Genomic DNA, 21,666 nt, shown 5'->3' with positions numbered 1-21,666 from the left:
CTAAATACTTTTGAAGATCTGACCCACAAGTCCTTACACTGCCAAGAGCAGAAGTTCAGATTATTCACTATACTGGATTTTCATATGTTGTAGAAAATTGTAATACAGGATCAGATTCTGATTTCTATTATACAACTACAAGTCCTAATGGACTTTACTTTGGCTTACCAGTTCAAATGAGACTGTACTCTTGCCTCTGCAGGGACTTCCTGCAGCTATCTTATTATTTAATTTCCCTGAACATGTTCACCAGTACTGCTGCCTGATCATCCCTGCCTGCTAGCAAAACTACTGTGATCAGCCAGCCAGTAAAACTTCTGAACATATTAATTTTCATTGGCTGGTATAAGTTAGACTGGAGAAATGAACTGCAATGCCATTTAAGCCAATGGAATTATTTAAGGTTTACACCATTGAGAATGAAAAAGATCTGACCCAACGTTTTTAAAATACATATTTCTGTCTTTCAGTCTTGCCATTGTGTGTGACTTTTGGCTAATTTGGAAGAACAAGCAACTAAGGTAGGAATTCTCTCACTTACCCCAGACCAGAGTAATTTGGCTCAAGTCAGCACTTCCCCTGAACTTAAACTAGTTTGTCAAAACAGAGTTTAGTCTTTTCTGGTCAATTTTGGCTTTGCTATTTTACTACATTATTTCATACTGATGAAAACTTATATCTTCAGTCAAAATAGAATACTAAATGCTCTCCTCACTGCATCACTTGTGTGCTACTGACAAGGCCAGGTAATACTTCCTTCTTGGTTCCATTCCCTTTCTACTGAAATCTGAATTTTTCTAAAATAAACTTGGAAAAATAAATTAATCACTAAAATAGGAGAGACTTAAAATGTTAGAAAGTCACTTCCCACACACCTGAATGAACATTAATGAAAACCAATTTTATTTTGCCTCTCCATGACAGTTTTATTACATCTGATATAATGCAAGCTACAAAAAGTCCCACAAGACATTTGAGACCAATGAACCAGTGTCCAAACATCATTAGGAAGTGCACAGGATGGGCCAGCTCCTGGTCTTACTGAAGTCAGCAGCAAAACTTCCAGCTGGAGAAAATTTACTAGTGTAAATAATAAAGTAATTGTTTTTACTGGACTCACAAAAGATTTGGAAGAACATCATTTAAGAACAGTTTGTATTACTGACTTCAATGAAAAACACAATTTGGGAGAAAGGAACAAACTGCAGCTCTGTTGGCATATACACTCTGTTACCAGGTGTATATACTTTGACAGGTATAGGTTTCAGAAGATTATTCTCATGATAGTATATTTGCACTCATTGCAAGCACAATTCTCCCCCACAAGTAGGCCTGTAAAGTCAGAAGAATTCAACTAACTTCAGTGCAGTCATTTCTGATTTATAACAGTGTAAATGCAAAGCAAACTGAAGTTGTAATAGTAATGAAAAGTCTATGGAATCACAATGGCCTACATCAATGGAGTATCTGGCCCACCATGTTAATCTTGAGCACAGAATGTATTGGTTACAGAACACATTTATTATTTCAACAAGTTTTCAATCCAGAAAATGTAACTATAATTCTGTGCTTTGGTAAAATGCCAGGAAATTGTATTAGCTATGAGGCAGACTCTGTTCCCTTATGTATGTTGGGCAGTTTTGCACTCAGCAGTCATTGGGTTATTAGTAAGAAAGTGGTAGGATTTACCTCTTTGTTTATGGGAGGACAAGATAGTGAATGAAACAAAAAACAGTTATCAAGGTGAGGTACAAGGAAACAAACTAATTTGTTAGAGGCACTGTAAAAATGGATGGAGAAACATATTACTAAAATACAAGTCATTTGACAAAAGAAAAGAAGAGAAAATTTATCTTACATACACAGACTGGACAAATGTAATGATGAAAATGAGCTCAGTGCAAGTTTGATGCCAGACGGAGGCCAATGGGAGGTGGTTGAGCAATGGAGGACAACAGAAAGATCGTTTGGAGAATACTTTGAGATTTGTTGCATGGAACAAGAGATTCCTTAATATTCAAGTGATTGACGTCAGCCTTTGGATGGTGAAAAATCCAAAGTGAAAGAGTGTAAAGCTCAGGATCTCAGAAGGAAATAGCTGCAGTTTCAGGGTGAATTTGTGGCATGTAAAAACTATCATAAATGCATTATTATTATGATTACTATACACTGAGACAGTTTTAAAATATAATACAAATCTTTAAGGGCCTAATCCAAAGCCTGCTAAAGTCAATGGGGATCTTTCTACTGCCTTCAGTGGGCTTTGGACTAGGCCCTAAATCACAAACTGTAAACAGCATAGACAAGTTGGCTTTGTTTCACTAAGTTCAGCCGGCAAACATCCATGGATCCAGGATACATTCTAAATAAAAGAGAAGGGGAAGTCAGTCGTTAAAGGCCAAGTACTCATTGGACACTAGAACAGGAGGGTGTGTGTTGATTTAGACTGAAATTCTTTTGTCAATAAATACATTGCACATGTGGACACACCGCTTTCATTCACTAATTTTGGACTATTAGCTCATCCACCAGCAACTTGCCTCTAGAGAGAGACTTGTAGGGTAAAATCTAAGTCTGGAATGAAGTATTTTTCTTCTTCTTCTTCACACTTTTCATTCCCAGAGGTTTAGAGGATAGTATTCTTCATGCTTAGTCCTGGTCTTCAGATAACATTCTGAAATGGCACAAAAATACGTATTTTTAAGTGAGGGGGGAACAGTGGAGTTTGACTGAGTTTAAATTATTCATTCTACAGGCCTAATGGATGCATTATTAATGGTGCTTGTTCCTGTTAAACAAACATCCCACTGGATTAGTGGTTCAATAAGCTTTTGTATCAAAGCATTAAGTTTCTATTGGCACCAGTCAACTGTCAGTCAGGACTGCATTTTTAATCTGAATTACCTAAATCAATGCAGGTTATGAACTCCTGAGTGCCAGGAAATGGACTGATGATTGCTAAAGGGTTGTTCAACATTTCCATACAGGCAACAGGAACTCTGGCTCCTTAAAGTGCAAGAACCAGCCAGACAGCAATGCTTTATGGATACTTCAGCTACACACACACACACACACACACACCCCAGCAGGTAAGTCTGTGGAGGAAAGGGGCGTGGGGGAGGGGAGGAAAGGGGAGGGGCAGATCAAGGCCCCCATGGTGAGGGAGGGAGTGGGGCAAGGGTAGGGGCTGGGGTGAATGGGGCCAGGGTGGGTTGTGGGGCGGAGTTGTGGGCAGCTTATCGGGGGGCATCGCTCCCCACCATGGGCAGCTTGTCCAGGGGTGCAGGGGTATGTGCGCACCCCCAGGGAAGGCATGGCAGGGCACGTACCCTCCAGATTTGTGTGTGGAGTGGAGGTGGACTGCCCACTGTGGGCTGGGGCTCTGTGCCCTGCTGTCTTTGCCCCGGGAGCTGTGTGCTGGCTGTGCCGCGTGTCTCCTGCCCGCCTGGCTGTGGGAGGCACAACATGGCATCATGTGGCTCCTGAGGCACAGGCAGCAGGGCACAGAGTCCCAGCCCACAGAGGACAGCCCACCTCTGCCCACAAATCCAGGCGGGCACATGACCCCATGCCTCCAGTAAGGGTACACGCAGCAGTGGGAAGCTGCATCCCCCACCCCTGTGCCTCTGGATGAGCTGCCTGTGGCTCCGTCCCATGACCTGCCTCAGCCCTGGGGCCCCATTCACCTCAGCACCTGTCCCTGCCCCTGCTGCACTCCCCCCCTCACTGTGGGGGCCTTGATCTGCGCTCCCTGCCCCTTCCCTCCCCCGGCCCCTTCCCTCCACAGACTTATCAGCAGGGCACTGCTCTACAGGCTGCATTCTTGGCCACATGCAGGGTGTGGCTGCTCATGTAATTCTGTGTCTATGTGTGCCCCCTGCGCCCCCCGCTGTAATAGCCCAGGCCCTATGCCCAGGCTGCCCTGTGGCTCCTCTGCACTGCCACTGCGGCCCTGCTGAGTGGCCCAGAGGTGGTGGTGATGGCATCAGAGTGGAGCCTGGGTGAGGGCTCCAAAGCCACATGCGCAATTAATGCATTAAAAAAATTAATGCAAGAACCAATTAACACATTAATTGCTCACATTAACTGTGATTAATTGACAGCTCTAATCAAAATGACACTACTGATATCAAAGGAAGCTGAGTCAAGCAGTCTAAGGACAGAAGGGGGGAGTGAAAAGATCTGGCCTCTGATCCAGACTCTTCCAGATATACTGTGGACAATTCACATTCTCTCTCCACCCCCAGTTTTTCCTGTGTTAAATGTAGAATACTATACCTTCATGACTCACAGGATCTCATTACAAGGCTTAATATCCTAGTGATTGTAAAGGGCCTTGAGCTCTCAGGTAAATGATGGTAGAGAAGCTGAAAGTATTCTCATACATTTTTTTCCTTCGAAATAGATATTTTTAAATTAATAAGAAAAATTAGTGTGCATCTGCCCCTAGCACAGTAGATATATGCTTGCCCTCAAACCTCCCTGTGGGGATTATACCACACAGAATCACATGGCATACACATGCAGCAGGTCTGCTCTGTAACTGCAACATGTAGAAGCAGGCTCAATTAATCAAGTCTGCTGGAGTGTGGTAATTACTGTGCTCTAGCAGACTCCACCGTCCCATGTATCAGTGTCCCCACACTGAAAAATGGCAGCAGGGGTGCTTAATCACCCCCACTGCCATTTTTCAGTGTGGGGACACTAATTGGTGATACTGGGCTCTTGAAGCCTCTCTAAAGCACGCACCCACCCTCCTCCCACCTCCCAGAGCATGTGTATAAATGCTGACAATGCCCACAGATTACTGAAATCCCTGGGAGTGTGAACAAGTGAGGACTAGCATTTTTGATTCTTTGTAAACTGACATTTCCCACCTTTTCCCTGAGGGCCACTGCCTAGGGTTACTTTTTGAAATCTCTGCAATTTGCCTGAGGTTTGATCTAAACTGAGATTAAAGAGGGAGTCAAAAGTTTATGCTCCTCTAAACTAGTATTAAAATATCCTAACAGTGTGGATGAAATTCTAAAGTAGCTGAATACAAACCACCCCTCTCATGTGTGCATCTACCAGCTGGAAACTTGACCCTACCTTTGGCATCTAGGTTTATGATAAGCTAAGAGGGTGAGCTGCTGATGTGAATGAAAACAGCTCTGGGCACTTGTTCATTGGTAGGAGCCACTTGCATCCCTTTCCTGTGGTATTTTGGCCACCTCTTCTCATACTTATCCTGTCTGTGTTTTGGAGTTGAAAGCTGCTCAGGAAAGCTAGTGTTTTTACTTTGCTCTATCAGCTCTTAGCCATTCCCCACATTTCTATTCAACTCATTCCAGCTTGCTTTGACTATTGAATCCCATCTGAGACTTGAACCAGAAAAATGGTCTTTAGCTGATATGTTTCCCATATGCTTAATGGGAAAGAAAAATTGATTTGACCTCTAACTCCACTTCCAGCAGCACCCTCATCACCACCCACACACACATTAGAGTCAACCAAAATGGTTTTAAAAAATAAGGAGAATGGAAAGCTGCACAGAATCCTGGACTACTGATAGGATTTGGAGCACATCCAGCCCAGGGACTGGGGAGTGCAGCTCCCTCTGGAGTGCAGTGATAAATACAATAAATAAACACACTTTTAAGGGAAAAAAGTTGGAAGGCTGGACTCCTCTTTGTTCAATTAATGAAACATGAACCAAGAGTTCCGTTTTCTTCTTGCAGCTAGCGGGACTGAGATGAAATCTCTCGCTGCACAGGCCCTGCCCTTGTCAGCATGATAGAATTTTAAGATCCTCTCCTCCAAAAACGCAGGTTTGGCACTAACCCATTCACCATAGCAGTGTTAGACTACGCTAGCAAGAGATGTGAAGTCTGAGCCAGTACCCAGTGAAGTCAATGGAAGCAGTGCCACTGGCTTCAGTGAGCACTAGAGCAGGCCTGGAAAGATCAGGCCAGTGTTTTTGTTCAGCAGAAGGCAGGGAATTCATGCTGTTTACTACGATCAAGCCGGAGACAGAGTCAGGGCTCAATGCACAGCGAGGTCTACAATTCCCAGCTCTGTTTCAAGCTTTAAGGAGGTTTGCTCTTGCAGGTCAAAAACAGCTTTTCCCCCTTAGGCCTCAACAGATAAAATGCCTTTTAGTTTGCACTTGGGCCTAAGCTCCACGGTGACGTACGTGGTGTCTTAAGTTACAGTTTAGCAAGGCAGTGCAAGTGTAAGTTACATACCACCAGAGTGTCTGGCGGGGTGTAGCAGAAAAGGAAGCTGAAAGGATAGGGTAAAAGTTATAGCATGTGTAAAGAACAGCCTTCTTTACCTTTCACCTTCCTCTTGGACCTCATCAACATTTGGGAATTCAGCAATTTGTGGAGCTCAACCAGCAGTGACTTGTAAACATAGACAAGGGCATGCCAAGGTTTCCATGAACGGAGTAAACATGTCTTCCCTTTGCATAGTTAGCCAAAGTGGTGCATATACTAGGTTCACTTAACTGCATTTTTGAGTCAGCATTGGCTTGGCCTGCTTCTGCTCAACTCAGTCAACTTCCAAGTGTAAAGGAAACCTCTATTTGCTGTTTCCAGCTCCAACCCTCTTCTATACTTTTGGCATGTAAGTTACACCAATTTTCATGCACTTGCCAAAGGTTAATTTCCATCATCTACAAATCTGGCTCCTGAGTTGGATTTGCTCACATTTTTCCATTTTCCTTTATTTTAATCTTTTCTATATTTCAAGGACAAAATATTCAACAGAAAAAATAACAACATAAAAACACTTGCATCTCTGCAACAGGAAATTTTAGGAACGTGGGCACTGATATCAGAGAATCGGAGAAAAATAGGGCTGGAAAGGAGGTAAAAGTCATCTAGTCCTCCTTGCTCAAAGCAAGATCATCCCTTATACTGTATAAAAATCATACAAACAAAACTGAAAATATTCCACTCACCCCCTAGAAACCAATCAGTTTAACTGTGGAAAAATGTGCATTTTTTCCTTTTTCAATAAAATATTTGCTGGTATGGTTCCATTGATTTCAACAGAGCTCTAATAATTTAGAACATACATGGAATGGGGCAAATGAGATTTTTAATTCTCAACAGAATTTTCCCAATGGAATTAAGGGCCCAAATCCATACTGTGTTGAAATTATCCATTTATCATCGATTCTAAACATGATGCTCTTTCTCCAAGGCTACTGCTGCTCAGCCTGTCAACACATCCACTCTTCTAACATCTGAGCTCTAACTACTCTGTGTGTTTATTTTATAAACAACATTTCAGACCAAATTTAAGGGTGAAACTAAACAGTAGGTTCACTTAACTTTTTCTGTCGTTGAGGCTTATTAGTACTGTATACCTGAACTGACCCCACAGCCAGTTTGTGGTACAGCAGTTGAAACACAACAGTGCCAAATTATAGCATGCTTCAGCATCCCATAATGTTAAACACTGCAGTGTCCTAGCAAACATTACTATGTTTAACAGGCTCTTTCCCATCTTCTTAGGCAGCTGTCGTCCCCTTCCCCCCCCCCGCCACTTGACATACATGTTTTTAACTGTCTGCCCTCCATGAGAGAACATCCAACCCTTACAGAAAGGAGGCCAAATTGTGCTCTGTGACACTTGCTCACAGCCAGAATTTGGCTCAGCATCTGCCACCGGGCAAATCCCTACTAAGAAGAGAGTCACTAGACGTTGCCTTCCATATTTGAAGGCCGGCCTCCCAGCTGTACCTGTCTTGTTGGTGCATCCAAATTCACTTGCTGCACTGAATAAAACTATGTAGGGAGAAGGGTTTCTCAGAGGGTAGGAACTCCCTGAAATATGAAGAGCTCTTCTAGTTTTTTACCTGAAACCACCAGTCCCCATGGTCTATCTGCAGTCTGCCTCAAAGCAATCTCTTGGCACTTCTTCTGGTGCATAAGCGGCTACCACACCTGGCCACGTGCTCTTATTCTTCCCGGCTACGTCCAATATTTGAGCTCATGCACAGATGTGACCAGGCCCCAAGCACAGAATTCCAAGGGCCCCTGGTACCCGCCCGGACTGCGCAGTCCTGGTAGCGCACAGTTATTTTTAGATGCTACGTAGCATTGGTATCATGGTTTGTGCCCACCAATACTACATCGCTGTAGCGATGAGTTATGTTGCTGTAGCTCATTGCTATGGCGATGTAGTGTCTTGTGTAAATGTGCCCACAGAGCATTTAAGCTGACAAATCAAGTTGGACAAATCAGCCTGGCTTCTATAAAGGAGCAGCATGTTGGAATTCTTCGAGGGAGTCAGCCGGTGGATAAAGCAGGACAAGATGTTATACTTTATCATGGGCTATGTTATTTTTCAAGTTATATCCAGTGTGAGAAGCCCTAGTAGTCAAGGGGGAAGAGGGAAAGTTCGGTCATGGATTAGAAACTGGCTGAAGGACAAAAAGCAAAGTGGAGGAATAAAGAGTCAATTTTCCATCATTTAAAGAAGATCCATATGGGCCATCCCATACATCTATAATAAAACTGTCATTACTAGTGATCCGAAGAGGAGGTGAACAGAGGCTGGAAAAACTGCAATTGACCAGAACATCTATGCTAATCAGAACCAGAAAAGACTTGGGGGGTGCATGCAGAGGGACCTAACAATGCCTGGCAATCAGGGAACAGGGCAGAAAATGGAAATCAGTGCTACAAGATAAACATGAGGCTGTACACTTGAAGGTACAGACTACTCGGTTCCCAATTAACTGTCAGGGCTTAGAAAAAAGGCACAAATGTAGCTGTAAACAGGTGGGTACAAACAGATGGTTTCTTTGAATGTGCATAAGAAGTCAAATAAAACAAATTACAGGCCTGATTCTCAATTACTATGTTGCACCACTTGGCAAATCAAGGGGCTTTAAATCAGTGTATATACATCATTTAGACACAGTTTAAGGTTCCTTCATATTACAAGAGCAATGTAAAATGGTTCTGGTATAAATAACAAATTGGACGAAAGTGTGGTTGCCTTTTGGCATGCTTATTATTAATTAATATAAGATAATTAATGATATTTGCATGAATTTCCTGTTACTAGAAAAGAGACGCTGGTCTTACTGTCATACTAAGATTTGGCATTTATATGCGGCAGTGCCTTGCACCTAAGAATCTCCATACATTTCATTTTACAGAGTGGGAAACAGATAAAGGGAGTGTAAATGACTTTCCCAAGATTAAACAGTAACCGTGTTGAAAAGGTCAATAGAAAACTCCATGTTCCTAATACCCAGTCCTTTGTTGTAATCCACAGATAACAATACTTCCTCCACATCTACAAACAAAATAGTATAAAGTTTGCTCTTGTAGGATATGAGAGTGAATCCTTGAATTTTAAAATTAGGCAAATATGATAATCGTTTCTCTTTTAATAATGGAGCCCCTTGTTCAAGCAAAAACTACTTGGCATGGAATTGATCACATTTTACTTACCGTTGTGAAATGAACTACACAAAAGATTCCAATGATCACAAGGCCAATGATAATTGATGCAACAGCAACCCAGAGTGCATTGCGACCTAGTCTTTTTGATCCATCTATGTCTCCTTGATTATAACTATTTAAAGCCTGCAGAACAGAAACAGAGAGTTTGTGACTATTGGTAAACAAAAATATTTCAATTGGTTTCACCAGTAATTTAATTTCCTGCAATTTTGCAACACACAAAAGACTCCAGAAAACAGACCTTTACTTTATAAATATATACTTATACTAAGGGTTAAGTTACTAAGGAGTATGATTTTCAACTTCTATGTTAACTCATTTTCAGGACTCACTCTTTGCTACTTTAGGTCATGATTCTACAGATGTTTCTCATGCTGCTTATACAAGTAGTCCTACTATAGTTATCAGCAGAAAGAGTGTCAATTCAACCCTAATCACACTCATTGCTGTGAGCTAGTGACTTGCATCTTCCTAGAATTTTTTTTTCAGCTTTATGTCAATTTTGATTTCATTCAGTGGAGCAGAAATTGAATTGCTTCATTAGCAACAAAATAAATACAAAAGCTAAAAGAAAACCAACCCCTCCCATTTATTGTTTGCATCCTCATTCCCACACTGTGTGCAACCATACGCACATGCATGCAGATAGTGGCAATGTGTAGGGGGTGCACAAGGGTGCATGTGCACCCTCTGAGAGTGGTGGTGCACTCCCTGACAGGCCACATTCCCCGCTTAGGTGACGGCCAGATGCAAGCACCGGTGCCACCCGTGTGAGCACTGGCCAGGGAGTAGGAGTGCCAGATGAAGCACTCCGGCCACTTGTGGGAGTGCTGCGGACGTTTCCAGGTTGACACACTTGGCTGTGGGGGGACTCCCCCATCCCGGTGGGTGAGATTGGCTGCAGGGGACACCCCGACTAAGGTGGCACCAGTCGCCCATGCATGCACACACATAGATTTAATAGATTTCATAGACGTTAGGGCTGGAAGGGACCTTGCAAGATCATTGGGTCCAGCCCCCTGACCAAGGGGTAGGAAGTCAGCTGGGGTCAGATCACCCCAACAAGATAAGCATCCAAGCGTTTCTTAAAGGTATCCAGAGTAGGTGCTTGCACCACTTCTGGGAAGAATCTATTCCAGACTCTGGAGACTCAGATGGTAAAGAAGTTTTTCCTTATGTCCAGTGTAAAATGGTCTTCCAGCAGTTTGTGACCATTCGACCTTGTTTTCCCTCAGGATGCCCTGGTCAACAGATGTTCCCCCAGTTCCTGATGCACATCTCTTATATACTTATAGGCTGCCACCAAGTCACCCCTGAGCCTTCACTTCTCCAGGCTGAAGAGTCCCATACCTCCCAGCCTCTCCTCATAGGGCCTGTTCCCTTGACCTCTAATCATGTGCATGGCTCTCCTCTGGACTCTCTCAAGCTTCTCCAACTCCTTTCTAAAGTGTGGGGCACAGAATTGGATGCAGTACTCCAGCTGTGGCTTCACAAAGGCTAAGTAAAGTGGGAGCATGACTTCTTGGGTCTTGCTTAAGAGCATCAGTAGACGCAAGCCAGTTTTATTTGCTTTGCCACCTGCAGCATCACATTGGTAGCTCATGTTCATCTTATGGTCAATCATGACCCCCAAGTCTCTTTTGGTTGTGGTGCTAGTGAGTGTAGCACTGCTGAGCCTATAAATATGATGTGGGTTTTTTCTTCTGAGGTGCAGCACCTTGCATTTCTCTATGTTGAATGTCATCAGGTTTTGATCCGCCCACCTTGTGAGCCTGTCCAGGTCGGCCTGAATTGCCAGCCTATCTTCTAGAGTGACCGCACTTCCCCATAATTTGGTGTTGTCTGAGAACTTAACCAGTTTGCTTCTGATACCCAAAACCAGATAATTTATTAATATATTAAAAAGTATTGATCCAAGTCCTGAGCACTGCGGGATGCCACTGGTGACTATACACCATGTTGACTCGGTTCCATCAACTATTGCTCTTTGGGTCCGACCACGGAGCCAGTTCCCTAGTTATTAGACTGTAAGGTTATCGATGTCGCAGTTCCCCAATTTTACTATGAGGACATCATGGGAGACCAAGTCAAAGGCTTTTTTGAAATCTAAATATATGACATCAACCTCTTTTCCTTTGTCCAGGTGATGCATTACCTGGTCATAGAAGGAAATGAGGTTGATCAGGCAAGACCTACCCACAACAAAGCAATGTTTGCTATCTCTCAGAATGCTGCCTTCTGTTAGCCTGTTGTTGATGGTTTCTTTGGTCATTTTTTCTAAGATCTTTCCAGGGACTGAGGTCAAACTGATTGGCCTGTAGTTCCCTGGATCTTCTTTCCTTCCTTCCTTTCCTGAAGAGAGGCACCACATTGGCCCTCTTCCAATCTTCAGGAACCTCTCTCAAGTGCCACAAGTTCTGAAATATCCTTGCCACTGGTCATGTTATGATGTCAGCCAACTCTTTTAGCACTCTTGGGTGTATTCTGTCTGGGCCAGCTGAGTTGTGGATGTCTAGCCTCTCAAGCTATTTTCTCACAAGATCTTTGCCAATTATAGGCATATGATCACCCTTACCTTGGTAGTCCTGCATCCTGTCAGGCAGGGTGATCCCCTTCACAAAACAACTTACCTTATAAAAGACACAAAGCAACTTACCTTATAAAAGCCAAGAACAGAAAACCAGGAGCATGAAGAATATATGTGCTGTAAGTAAGCGTATGAGCAAGCGAGATGAATGTCACTGCAAGGTCTGTAAATGGACCTAGTTCATATCCCATTTTTTTCCAGTGTTTATTTTTCAAAACCAAATTTTGAAGACTTGATTATTAGTTCCTTGTTAATGAAAAAAACAAAGTAAAGACACTTACTGTATGAACAATCACTGGGCAGGGACTTTGCCTATTTAGATTTTTGTAAAGCATTTTATATTATTAATTATCATTATAATATAAATGTGTAGGTGTGCAGCATACACAGTGTTCTGAGAACAGCACCCTAAAATTAATCTGGCATTTGTATGAGTGCATATCTTCAAGTATATGCTTACATACTATATATAGCAACTATTCTATAGTAAGAGTCATAAACTATAAGACCAGAAGGGGCCATTGTGAACACCTAAGTCTGAGCCATCTCTAGAAAATAGTCCATAGGCATTCTCTGAGTTAAATCTTCTTTGTACTAGATTGTATCTTTTACAAGCACTCTGATATGGACAACCCCTATATATTCCAATTTATGTGAGGCAAATGGCATTTGGTAACTATTCTTAAAATTCATCCATTGGAAGGATTAGTTTGAAAATTTAGGGGAGCACGATGGCATGGGAACAGGTCCAGATTTCTTTGTCAGATCAAAAAATGGGATTACCTGCTGTATTTCCCGGAGCAACCAAATTAGTCACAACTTGATTTTTTTATTATTTACTGACATTCAAGACATATGCAACATGTAGGGCTTACCCAAGACACTGAAAGAATTGGTCAAATAAACCAGTCTGTGGGCTAAGTAATATAGATTTTCTTTAAAAAATTAATTCAGGAGGCGGCAGCTTATACTATTATTAAAGTATTTAGTTGTGGGTTGCTTTGTACAACAGACAGAATTATAGCTAATTCAAGGCAAGTGAGGGAACTCAGGCTATGGACAGCAGGAAGAAAATTAACACAGGTGATAATAACATATACAGTTGAGTTTAAAGGCCCAGTTTTGCCCTTTTTTTCATGCTAAAAGTCCAATTCCACCCTCTCTACAGAGTAAAACAGTCAACAAAAGTGCTTCATCCTCATACGTGTTTTGTGGCCAGCAGCCAATATTTTTCACTTAATTTGAGGTTTTCCTGGCAAATTGTCTTAAAGAAAGCAGTGTGACAAAGGAAATAAAGCAGTTGTTTTTTACAGTTTGAAAATTCTTTCACTGCTCTGTGCTGTGTCCTATTTACAAAATGCCTTATTTGGGAGACTTCAGATGGAGATTTATTTGAAAGACCTTAGTATGGTCTAGTGCAGTGGTCTCCAAAGTGGAGTACGCAAGACGATCCACTGGGGTGCGGGAAGAAAATATTAGAACTTCTATTTATATTTATATAAATATACATATATTGGGGGTGCGTGCTTACAAATTTTTTACTGATAGGGGTGCGCGATCAAAACAGTTTGAAGACCACTGGTATAGTGCATAGGCCCAAAATGGAGATACTGATATTAAAGGAGAGATTCATTGCTGAATGAGGTACTGTGAAATCCAGTGAGTTTCCTAATGACTACTGCCACCCATGATGACCCTTATGAAATCTGATGGGGTGATTTACAGAGTTTGCCTGGTTCAGCTACGGTGCCTTAAACATATTTTGCCACAACAGCAAGTCGATACACATAGATCTCTTGTACTAAGTCTGATAGCATAGCACCATGCTAACCTCTGCTGGTTTAAGTGAGTGCTCTAATTCCGTGGTCTGGCCTGAGGAAACACAAGTCTGTACCTAATGATACCTGGGTTATTGTTGTGACCTATGAAATTTAGGACCTGTCCAGTAAAAACAGTAGGAACACGAGAAATGATTACACTGGCATCAGTGAGCTTTGGATTAGGCCCTCAGGGAAGAGCACGGAATGATGGTCTTTAGCATCCTATCTACAGAACTGGGAATCTGTAAAGTACCAGTACACCTGGTATATCTGTTTCTGTGGACTGTGCACACTAATAAAGGAAGCTGTAATTGCTGTAACCACAAGACAAATACATCTTTGTGGCCACTGATAATAAGGATGGATAAGACATCTCAGAGTTTTGGGGTGGGGGTTCTCAAGATGCTGCTAGTGGTCCCAGTTAAGGGTAGTAGAAGGCTACTCCTGTGCACTTACCTACTTTCAAACATTCGTGCTTAACTGTAACTTTGAATTTCACATTCTTCTAATGCCTTTCCATTTTTAATAATACTTTTACCTTTAATTTACTGATACAAACTCTCAACCTTCAGACTTATTTGTGAATACATTTATGTGACACAGTATCAGAAAAGTATTTCAGTTAATATAAATCATATACTTTTGATAGGTAGCTTTCCTGCTGTTACATACCATGGTCTGCTGTTACAGACCATGAAAGTGCATTTGAAACTGAGAGGACACCAAATATTACTGCATAGCTTTTGTTCCCTAAAGACCCAATCCTTAATCTTAGAACTGTTTAGCCGCAGTCAGCATCAGAGGAAGACCAACAGACTGTAATAAGGGGTATCATTTGCCAGACACTGTATATGTTCTGTTTATTAAGGAACATCCAGGGTTTCATGGGGCAAATCCATCCCTGGTATAACTTTCTTGAGCTCAATGAAGTTAAAGAGAATAAATAAATTTCTGTAACTTCCTGACTTAAATTGTGGCTGGTGATTTGTTTTTGAGCAAGGGCTAGTGCAAGTAGAAGGAATAAAGCTAAGCAGGAATTGGATTTTCCATTTAGTGGGAGATCCTGTGAGTTCAATTTCCCCTATCCTCCCATTCTGGAATGAAAACAAAACAGTTCAACATTTTTTTCAAAACAAAATTCCTGCCCCAGGTTTGTTTGGGGTCAGGAAGAAAGTTTCATTAGGATTTTGCTGTTAGTTTTGGACAAGTCAAAAGTGAAAAATCATGTTTCTAATGAAAAGGCAAAATGCTCCATTCTGAAAATGTTAAAGCAGGACACTTTTACTTGAACTGCTTTATGACTTTCTTTTAATTTTTTCCCCCTTAAACTTAACTGACACCCACGTGTTCCTGTGAACTATATTGGTTTTCACAGATGGGAATTTCCTGAAAGAAAAATAGCTTGCTGCAAAATTCCCAACCTACTCCTGTAAAGGAGCTTCTCTTCTTATAGTCCTGTAAGGCAACTGGGCTTCCTGAAAAGTATGTTTCCAGGGATGAACTGCATATTTTGTTTAAGAAAACCAACACCTCTGGTGGCCAAAGCCAAGAGCAGATCAATGTTATTTATTTATTTATTGAATTCAATTTAGTTACTGTAACAGCAGTCCCCTGTATGTTCCCCTGTACAAGGCTGTAGACACCCCAGCACACAGTCAGCTACATCCCTCTTTTTTAAAAGTCATTTTGTTATTTCTGACTATACTTTCTAACTGGAGCTACATTCCCACAAATGTAGGGAAACATTAGCAAATATGCCTAAAGCTGACCAGGACAAATGCTTTTTAAGCAGCATTTGAACACTGAGAAAGGGAAGGACAAGCTCCAAAGGACATGTTGCACCACTTTGCACTTCCACTTCTTCCAAAGACTTTCTGTAATGCCTCTGCTCAAGAAAACTAGCAGACATTCACATTCAAACAGGACGAAGCCAGTTGTGGCCTGAATTGAATTGCCATTGTGAACCTCAGACCCTGAATTCTAGAACAAGTAAAACCAGGCAAAAGTGGCCATATTGCCCCACTGGTCTCTCAACTCAAAGGTCTGAAGGGGCATTGCCAAAAACTAACAAAGGGCATTAACCAGAAATGCCAAGTGGAAATATACATGAAAGAGCCAAATCTTGTTCCATGTAAAGCCAATATGAAGCTTACCAGGCTTCAGTAGAAACAGGGCAGGCACAAAATTAACAAAGGTGTTTGGACACTGGAGTCTGAGCAGAATCTGACCCAGAGCTCAGTGAAATCAGTGCAAGCCTTTTAACTGAAGTCAGTGGTATCTGGATCAGGCTCACAGTGAACAGAGTGGAAACTGAGGAAGATACTAGAGGATAACAATGCATCCATTCACTTTGCTCTTTTGCAGTGCCTTTCATGCTAGGACCCTGCTCACATCTAACTAAAAATACAACACCCCTTCTTTAGGTATTAAAAGATACTGAAAAATCCTTTTTTGAGAGCACTATGATCTGTCTCTGTGGTGGGGTGTATCAAATGGTTAATATAGTAAAGCCATACAACAGAACAGCAGAAGCAGAAGAGAAACAAGTATTCAATATCCCACTGGAAAAGCAGAGCAAGTCAGGTGGGGAGAACATAATTATCCAAGGAAGAATTTTGGAAAGGACACTGGGGTAAACAGATCTCCGTATGCAAAGTGCCAAGGAACCCTCAATGACCTCAGCTCTCTTGGACCGCAGTTTAATGGCTTATGCGAAAGAAAGCATGTCTAGCACTACAGGACTACATCACCCTCCTCGGCTCCATGGAGAAAAGGTTTTGCTTGTATTAGTTTTCAGTGTATTGCCTTTCAATTTTCTTGACTGTTCCCCTGGTTTTGATGCCATGAGCAAGAGAAAGAGAAGCCCCTGATTTCTCCTCTCTTAATGAGAGAGGCAGGAAGTAAGGAAGAGAAAAAAAAAGCGTGGGTAGGTAGAATCTGTTCCCAACTGCAGGAAAGGAAATATGGCCTAAAATGGCTAAGCCTGAGGCCTCTAAACTTGAGAAAAGGTGGAGTGAAATCAGGGAGATCGAAGGAAACAGAGCAGAAATTATAGAGGGCAACATGAGAGACAGAAGGAGCTTGAAAACAAGTCTGTCATTTAATCCCCAGGGTCGGTTAGAGCCCAAGAGATGATGCATTTCTTGTGAACAGTATTTTGGTTGTCAGCATTTGAGAAGAACTTTGGAAGGATGTGACACAAATGGAGACTGAGCCCAAGCCCGCCCCTGCTGGAGTCGGTGGGAGTTTTGCTATTAACTTTTCTGGGAGCAGAATCAGGCCCATACTGGAAGTGGGCATGTCACCATCTCTACTAGCAACAACTCTGTAGCATTCTTTCTAACAGCAAGGTCTCTGATTATCTCTACAGCCTGGGCGGCCAAGTACCTTCTGCAAGGAACACCGCACAACACTTTACTGGGTATGAATATAAATCTGTAGGGATTTTGCAAAATATCCTGGAAAACAAAGGATTTAGATTCCAGAAGATGTGAATGTGCAAACAAAATAATGTTCCAGTGCAGAACAGGGTGCAAGTTCTGGAAGAAGCATTTACAAGTGCTGAAGGTCTATGGGGTGGTAATAGGGTTGCTTCAGAGAAACCTGGGCAGATTACTGGTGTGAGAAGGGAGTGGTTCAGAATGAGGATGATGTGGAGACAAAGGACTTTCATGCAGAAGTAAAGAGCTTTTTCTCTTCAGGGAGTGGGAGGTTAAAAGCTGCCCAGGAGTGTTCAGCATTCAGGAAGTGCTCTTCCCACAATGGTTTCTATATATCCCATAGAGACAATTATTTGAGCCTGCCTATAAAAGCCCATGTGATTTTAAACTGAGCTGTGGATAAAGACCTCTCCATAAGGAGAGAACAGTGTTGTAAGGATCACCAGGGGAACTAATGAGCCAGTTTCTGCCCTCAGCTGTTACATCTGTGCAATTCCTTTGGCCTTGGTGAAAACACAATTTTGAGATTGCAGCAAACAGGCATTTACAAACCATCATGGTGAATTATTATTTTATATTGATATAGTATCCAAAATATTCACAGATGAAAAGGATGCTAGAAACCATCAAACCAAACAGCCTTCAATCAAGAAAGACGGTGTGTAGCATGAGATTTTTAAAAACAAAGAAAAAGGGAAAGGTAATGACAGCCAATGCCCCGCATCTCTGCAAAATGTGTCCATCAGGAACACCTTGGAAATGTTATTTGAATTAATGTTCATATTAAGCATGCATGTTGGTGTCCAAATGTGGTTACTGATTAGTTTTAGACTACTGCGTTTTATTACATTTTGTCTATGTGTAATTATATTAGTACATAAATTGATGAGTTATTTTTTTACTTAGCTCTTCAGCCTATCAGATAAAGATGCAAGGTTAATCTTTTAAAGTCCTTCAGTCCTTTAACAATAGTAGCTTACTAACAGTCTGGGTCATATCAGTTTTAATAAACTGAGACCCAATTCTGCTGCCATTATCCAGACAAGTAATTACTCAAATGGTCTTGGTGAAATCAATGGGGCTACTTTGGTTAGCAAAGATCTGCTTACACAAAAGTTTGTATGGACCAGCCTGTTTTGAACCAGTGAACTTAGTACATTGATTTTCATGTGTTACTGAAAAAGAATTCAAAGTATCCGTGCTTTACATCTTATTATGGAAAAAATAGTGTCAGACTGTCAGAAAAGCCACTATTTACTGCTAAAAATCACATCTGTGGAATGTAAAAGGGTGAAGCAAAAAACACATCTGTTCAGGATTCTGCTTCACAGTTTTCACTTTCATATGCAAATGCACGTCAGATTAAACTTCTGCAATATGGAATTAGCTGATCTAACAGATGTAGTTAATTGCTATAACCTTTGTCATTAGGATAACAGGCTAACAAAGGCCAGGCTTGCCTCATCTTTCTCTCCATATTTTGTCTGATAAATATTTCAGTTTGTATTTATCTAGCAGGAGAACTCTATACTGAAATGCTGATTTATGATAGACACTATTATCTCTTAATGGTTTTGGCTGATCCACTGAGGTACTTAGGCACATGTCTAACTTTGTTCATGTACATTAAAGGTAGGAAAGTGCTTAAGTACTTTACTGAATAGGGAATTTAATTGTCAGTAGGACTGCCAATAAAACTGATGGAAGAAAACACTTCAAGATTCAGGACACAACACTTTGTAACTTTCTTAAGTCTATAAATCTCCACCTCCTTTCTGTCAAGTGTGAGCAGCACCATCTCCCAGGTTCCCCATGGCCATAAGGACAGCTGGATAAAAAAAAACAACAACAAAAAACCCATCTTGGCAGGTCTGGGCTGATGCTGGTAAGAAGAGGAGAGCTCTTAGAAAAAAACTTGTTTCCTCAGTCACAACCCCCACGATCCAGGACATCTGTCCTCACATTGTTAGTCAGTCTGCAGTCCCTGGATTCATTCTGCTACTGCATGCCTGAAATGTTAAGTGGCAAAAAGGACCCAGTTCTCACCATGATCCACCAGAACGTGCACCCCACCTGCCCCGCTCAGTTCTGACCCTGGAGATTTGTGCCTTCGTGACCTCCAAACTTGTGTATCGTTACTTGCTACATAAATATCCCAAAGTGCTCCAAATACTACAAAACAGCAGCCCCTGCCTTTCAGCACAGGTGGCTATAACACACTCCTTTTCTTTCTCCCCCTAATGCTCTCATTGGCCCCACGGCCCAATTCCAGGTCTCTCTCCTGACATCCAAAGTCCTCCATGGGGCTGGCCTGAGTCACTGAGAGATCAAGTCTTCCTCTGCCCTCCTGCCCCTTCAAAACAGGAGCAGGGAAACCAGTAAGTGCAAGACAACCTTCCTTGCATCCATGCTGGCTTCCCTCACACGAGGGAAACGAAGGGTTGCAGGACCAACTCCACCCAGAACTTAATGGAAACAGCTTTTAACTTGGCTTTCCCTTCCTGAACTTTTCCAAGGGAAACACAAACTAAAACACCTCTAAAAGAAGCTAGTTTTCCTAGAGGGTGGGAAGGGAAGAGAGAAAGTATTTTAAGTGTTTGGAAAGCACTCAAGAGCCCACAGTGAGGTGGGTCATGAACATAACTAGATAGGTAGGCATCCAGAAACCTTTACTCCCATGTGCTCCCATCCCACAGCAGTGAGCATCCCAGGCGGGGCTTCTCTGTGCATTTGAGTAGAAAGAGCAACTCGGTTCTTTGGTTCCCGACATCGGGGACACAGACCCGATCCTAGTTGTCTAACGCAAAATGGTGGCTCAGCCAGTAGTCCAAAAGGCACAGCCCTGTGTGCTCACCTGCTCTAACCCCCTGTCAGACCGACATGCAGCAGCTGGCAAGGGGGAAGAGTTGGAGGTGATGTTTCAGGTTTGCCCCCAAAATTGTCAGGAGCAGAGAAGCTGGCAAGTGCAAGACCAAGCTCCCTTGCTCCGGGGGAGGGGAAACCTGGCTGTCCTCACGTGAGGGCAGCTGTGTGCACACGTCCTTTTCACTCTCCCCTAAGACCTCTCCTTGGCCCCGGAGCCCGGTTCCAGGTCTCTCTCCTGGCATTCAAAGTCCTCCAAGGGGCTGGCCCTAGGCACTGAGAGATCACGTCTCCCTCTGCCCTCCTGCCCCTCCGCAGCGGGACCAGCGCTGGTGAGGGCAAGCTGGCCCCCCTCAGGCAAAGGAAGTTCGAGGTTGCTTTTGAGCCAGGACCACCGGTTCCTGCCAGCGTCGCGGGCGAAGCCGAGTACACGGGCCCCGCCAGCCCCCCGGGCCTGTGCCTGGGGCCGGGGCACCTGTGCTGCTGGGCGACCACCCCTCCTCCCGCCGCCGCCGGGACTCACCATGACGGAGTAGACGAAGGCCACAATGTTGATGGGGTAGGAGGGGCAGAAGCAGGAGAAGATGGAGAGCAGCAGGTAGTTCTTGGGCATGGGCTCGGGCGGCGGCCCGGGCAGCTCTTCCGCCAGGGTGGTCTCGGGGCTGCTGTCCAGGACCCGCTTCAGGTCGGAGCCGGCGGCGGGGGCCGACATGGGCGCGGCGGGGCCCGGGCGCTGTGCGCGGGGCTCGGGGCAGACGCGACCTCAGCCCGCTCCTCTCTCCTCCCCGCCGCCCCGAGCGCCGCCCTCGCCCGGCCCGGCCCGGCCCTCGCTTGGCCCCGCGCCCGCGCCCGCGCCCGCTCCGGGGCGGGGCGGGGGCTGCGGGAGCCTCCCGGCGCCTGCACCGCCCGGTCGGGTCCCCCGAGGCCGCCGCGCCCCGCCCCGCCCCGCCCGTCCCGTCCCGTCCCGTCCCGTCGCGGGACCCCGGCCAGGCGGGTGCGAGACGTGCCGGCAGCCCGCGCTTTGCTCCGGGGAACGAGAAACCGCCGGGGGCTGGCGCCGTCGCGGGAGCGGGAGCGGGGCTGCCGGCTGAGGCTGGGGCCGGGCTCCCCCACAGTACCTCAGTGTGACGGAAGGGCACAAGCAGGTCGGATTCACTGACTCCCGGAGACACTGAGGGCGCTTGCACGCGTGGCTTCTATGCCCCTACATCGACAGGGTGGGGTTTTAATTGAAATCAGTGTCGGGGTTTCCACGGCCAGGGGCTCAGTTCTTCCTTTCTTTCCCCAGTGGAGCCTGCCCGTGGCCTGGGGAGGGCCGTGAACTGCCCTGAACCGTGGGAGCCCCCGTCCTTCCCTCCGTGGTGGCAGCACCCCCGGGGCTAGCAAGGGACTAGTTGCGGCTAGCAGGGGAAATGAAGGGTGACAAGAAGGGTTTCTACAAGGACGTCATCAACAAGAGGAAGATCAGAGAAAGTGTGGGTCCCTTA

The 21,666-nt window shown here is 43.9% G+C and overlaps 1 protein-coding gene across 2 annotated transcripts; it reads right to left on the bottom strand.

The window, feature by feature from the left end:
• Positions 1 to 880: 880 nt before the first annotated feature.
• TMEM233 (transmembrane protein 233) lies at positions 881 to 21,084 on the bottom strand. Of its 2 annotated transcripts, XR_016444293.1 has the most exons (4): positions 20,703 to 21,084; positions 9,459 to 9,593; positions 2,541 to 2,674; positions 881 to 2,362 (listed from the first exon to the last, which is right to left on the bottom strand). XR_016444293.1 is itself a non-coding variant. In XM_090063480.1 (3 exons), exons 1-3 carry the CDS (start codon positions 20,889 to 20,891, stop codon positions 2,663 to 2,665), a joined length of 336 nt encoding a protein of 111 aa, XP_089919606.1. In that variant the 5' UTR covers positions 20,892 to 21,084; the 3' UTR covers positions 881 to 2,662. The 2 variants fall into 2 exon arrangements, 1 of the variants encoding a protein (XP_089919606.1); XM_090063480.1 differs by having other exon boundaries at positions 881 to 2,674.
• Between the last annotated feature and the right edge of the window lie 582 nt (positions 21,085 to 21,666).

This window comes from Crocodylus siamensis, chromosome 9, assembly GCF_052110815.1.
Source record: "Crocodylus siamensis isolate JL-2025a chromosome 9, ASM5211081v1, whole genome shotgun sequence".
In the NCBI taxonomy this organism is placed as follows: Eukaryota; Metazoa; Chordata; order Crocodylia; family Crocodylidae; genus Crocodylus; species Crocodylus siamensis.
The sequence above is the reverse complement of the archived record's forward strand: the minus strand, read 5'-3'. Positions and strand labels throughout refer to the sequence as shown.

Bases quoted from the DNA above. Each gene is read 5' to 3' on its own strand.
- TMEM233 (XM_090063480.1), bottom strand. From the start codon at position 20,891: ATGTCGGCCCCCGCCGCCGGCTCCGACCTGAAGCGGGTCCTGGACAGC. The intron at 9,594-20,702 runs GTGAGTCCCGGC...TCTGTTCTGCAG, and splicing joins CCTTCGTCTACTCCGTCATG to GCTTTAAATAGTTATAATCA.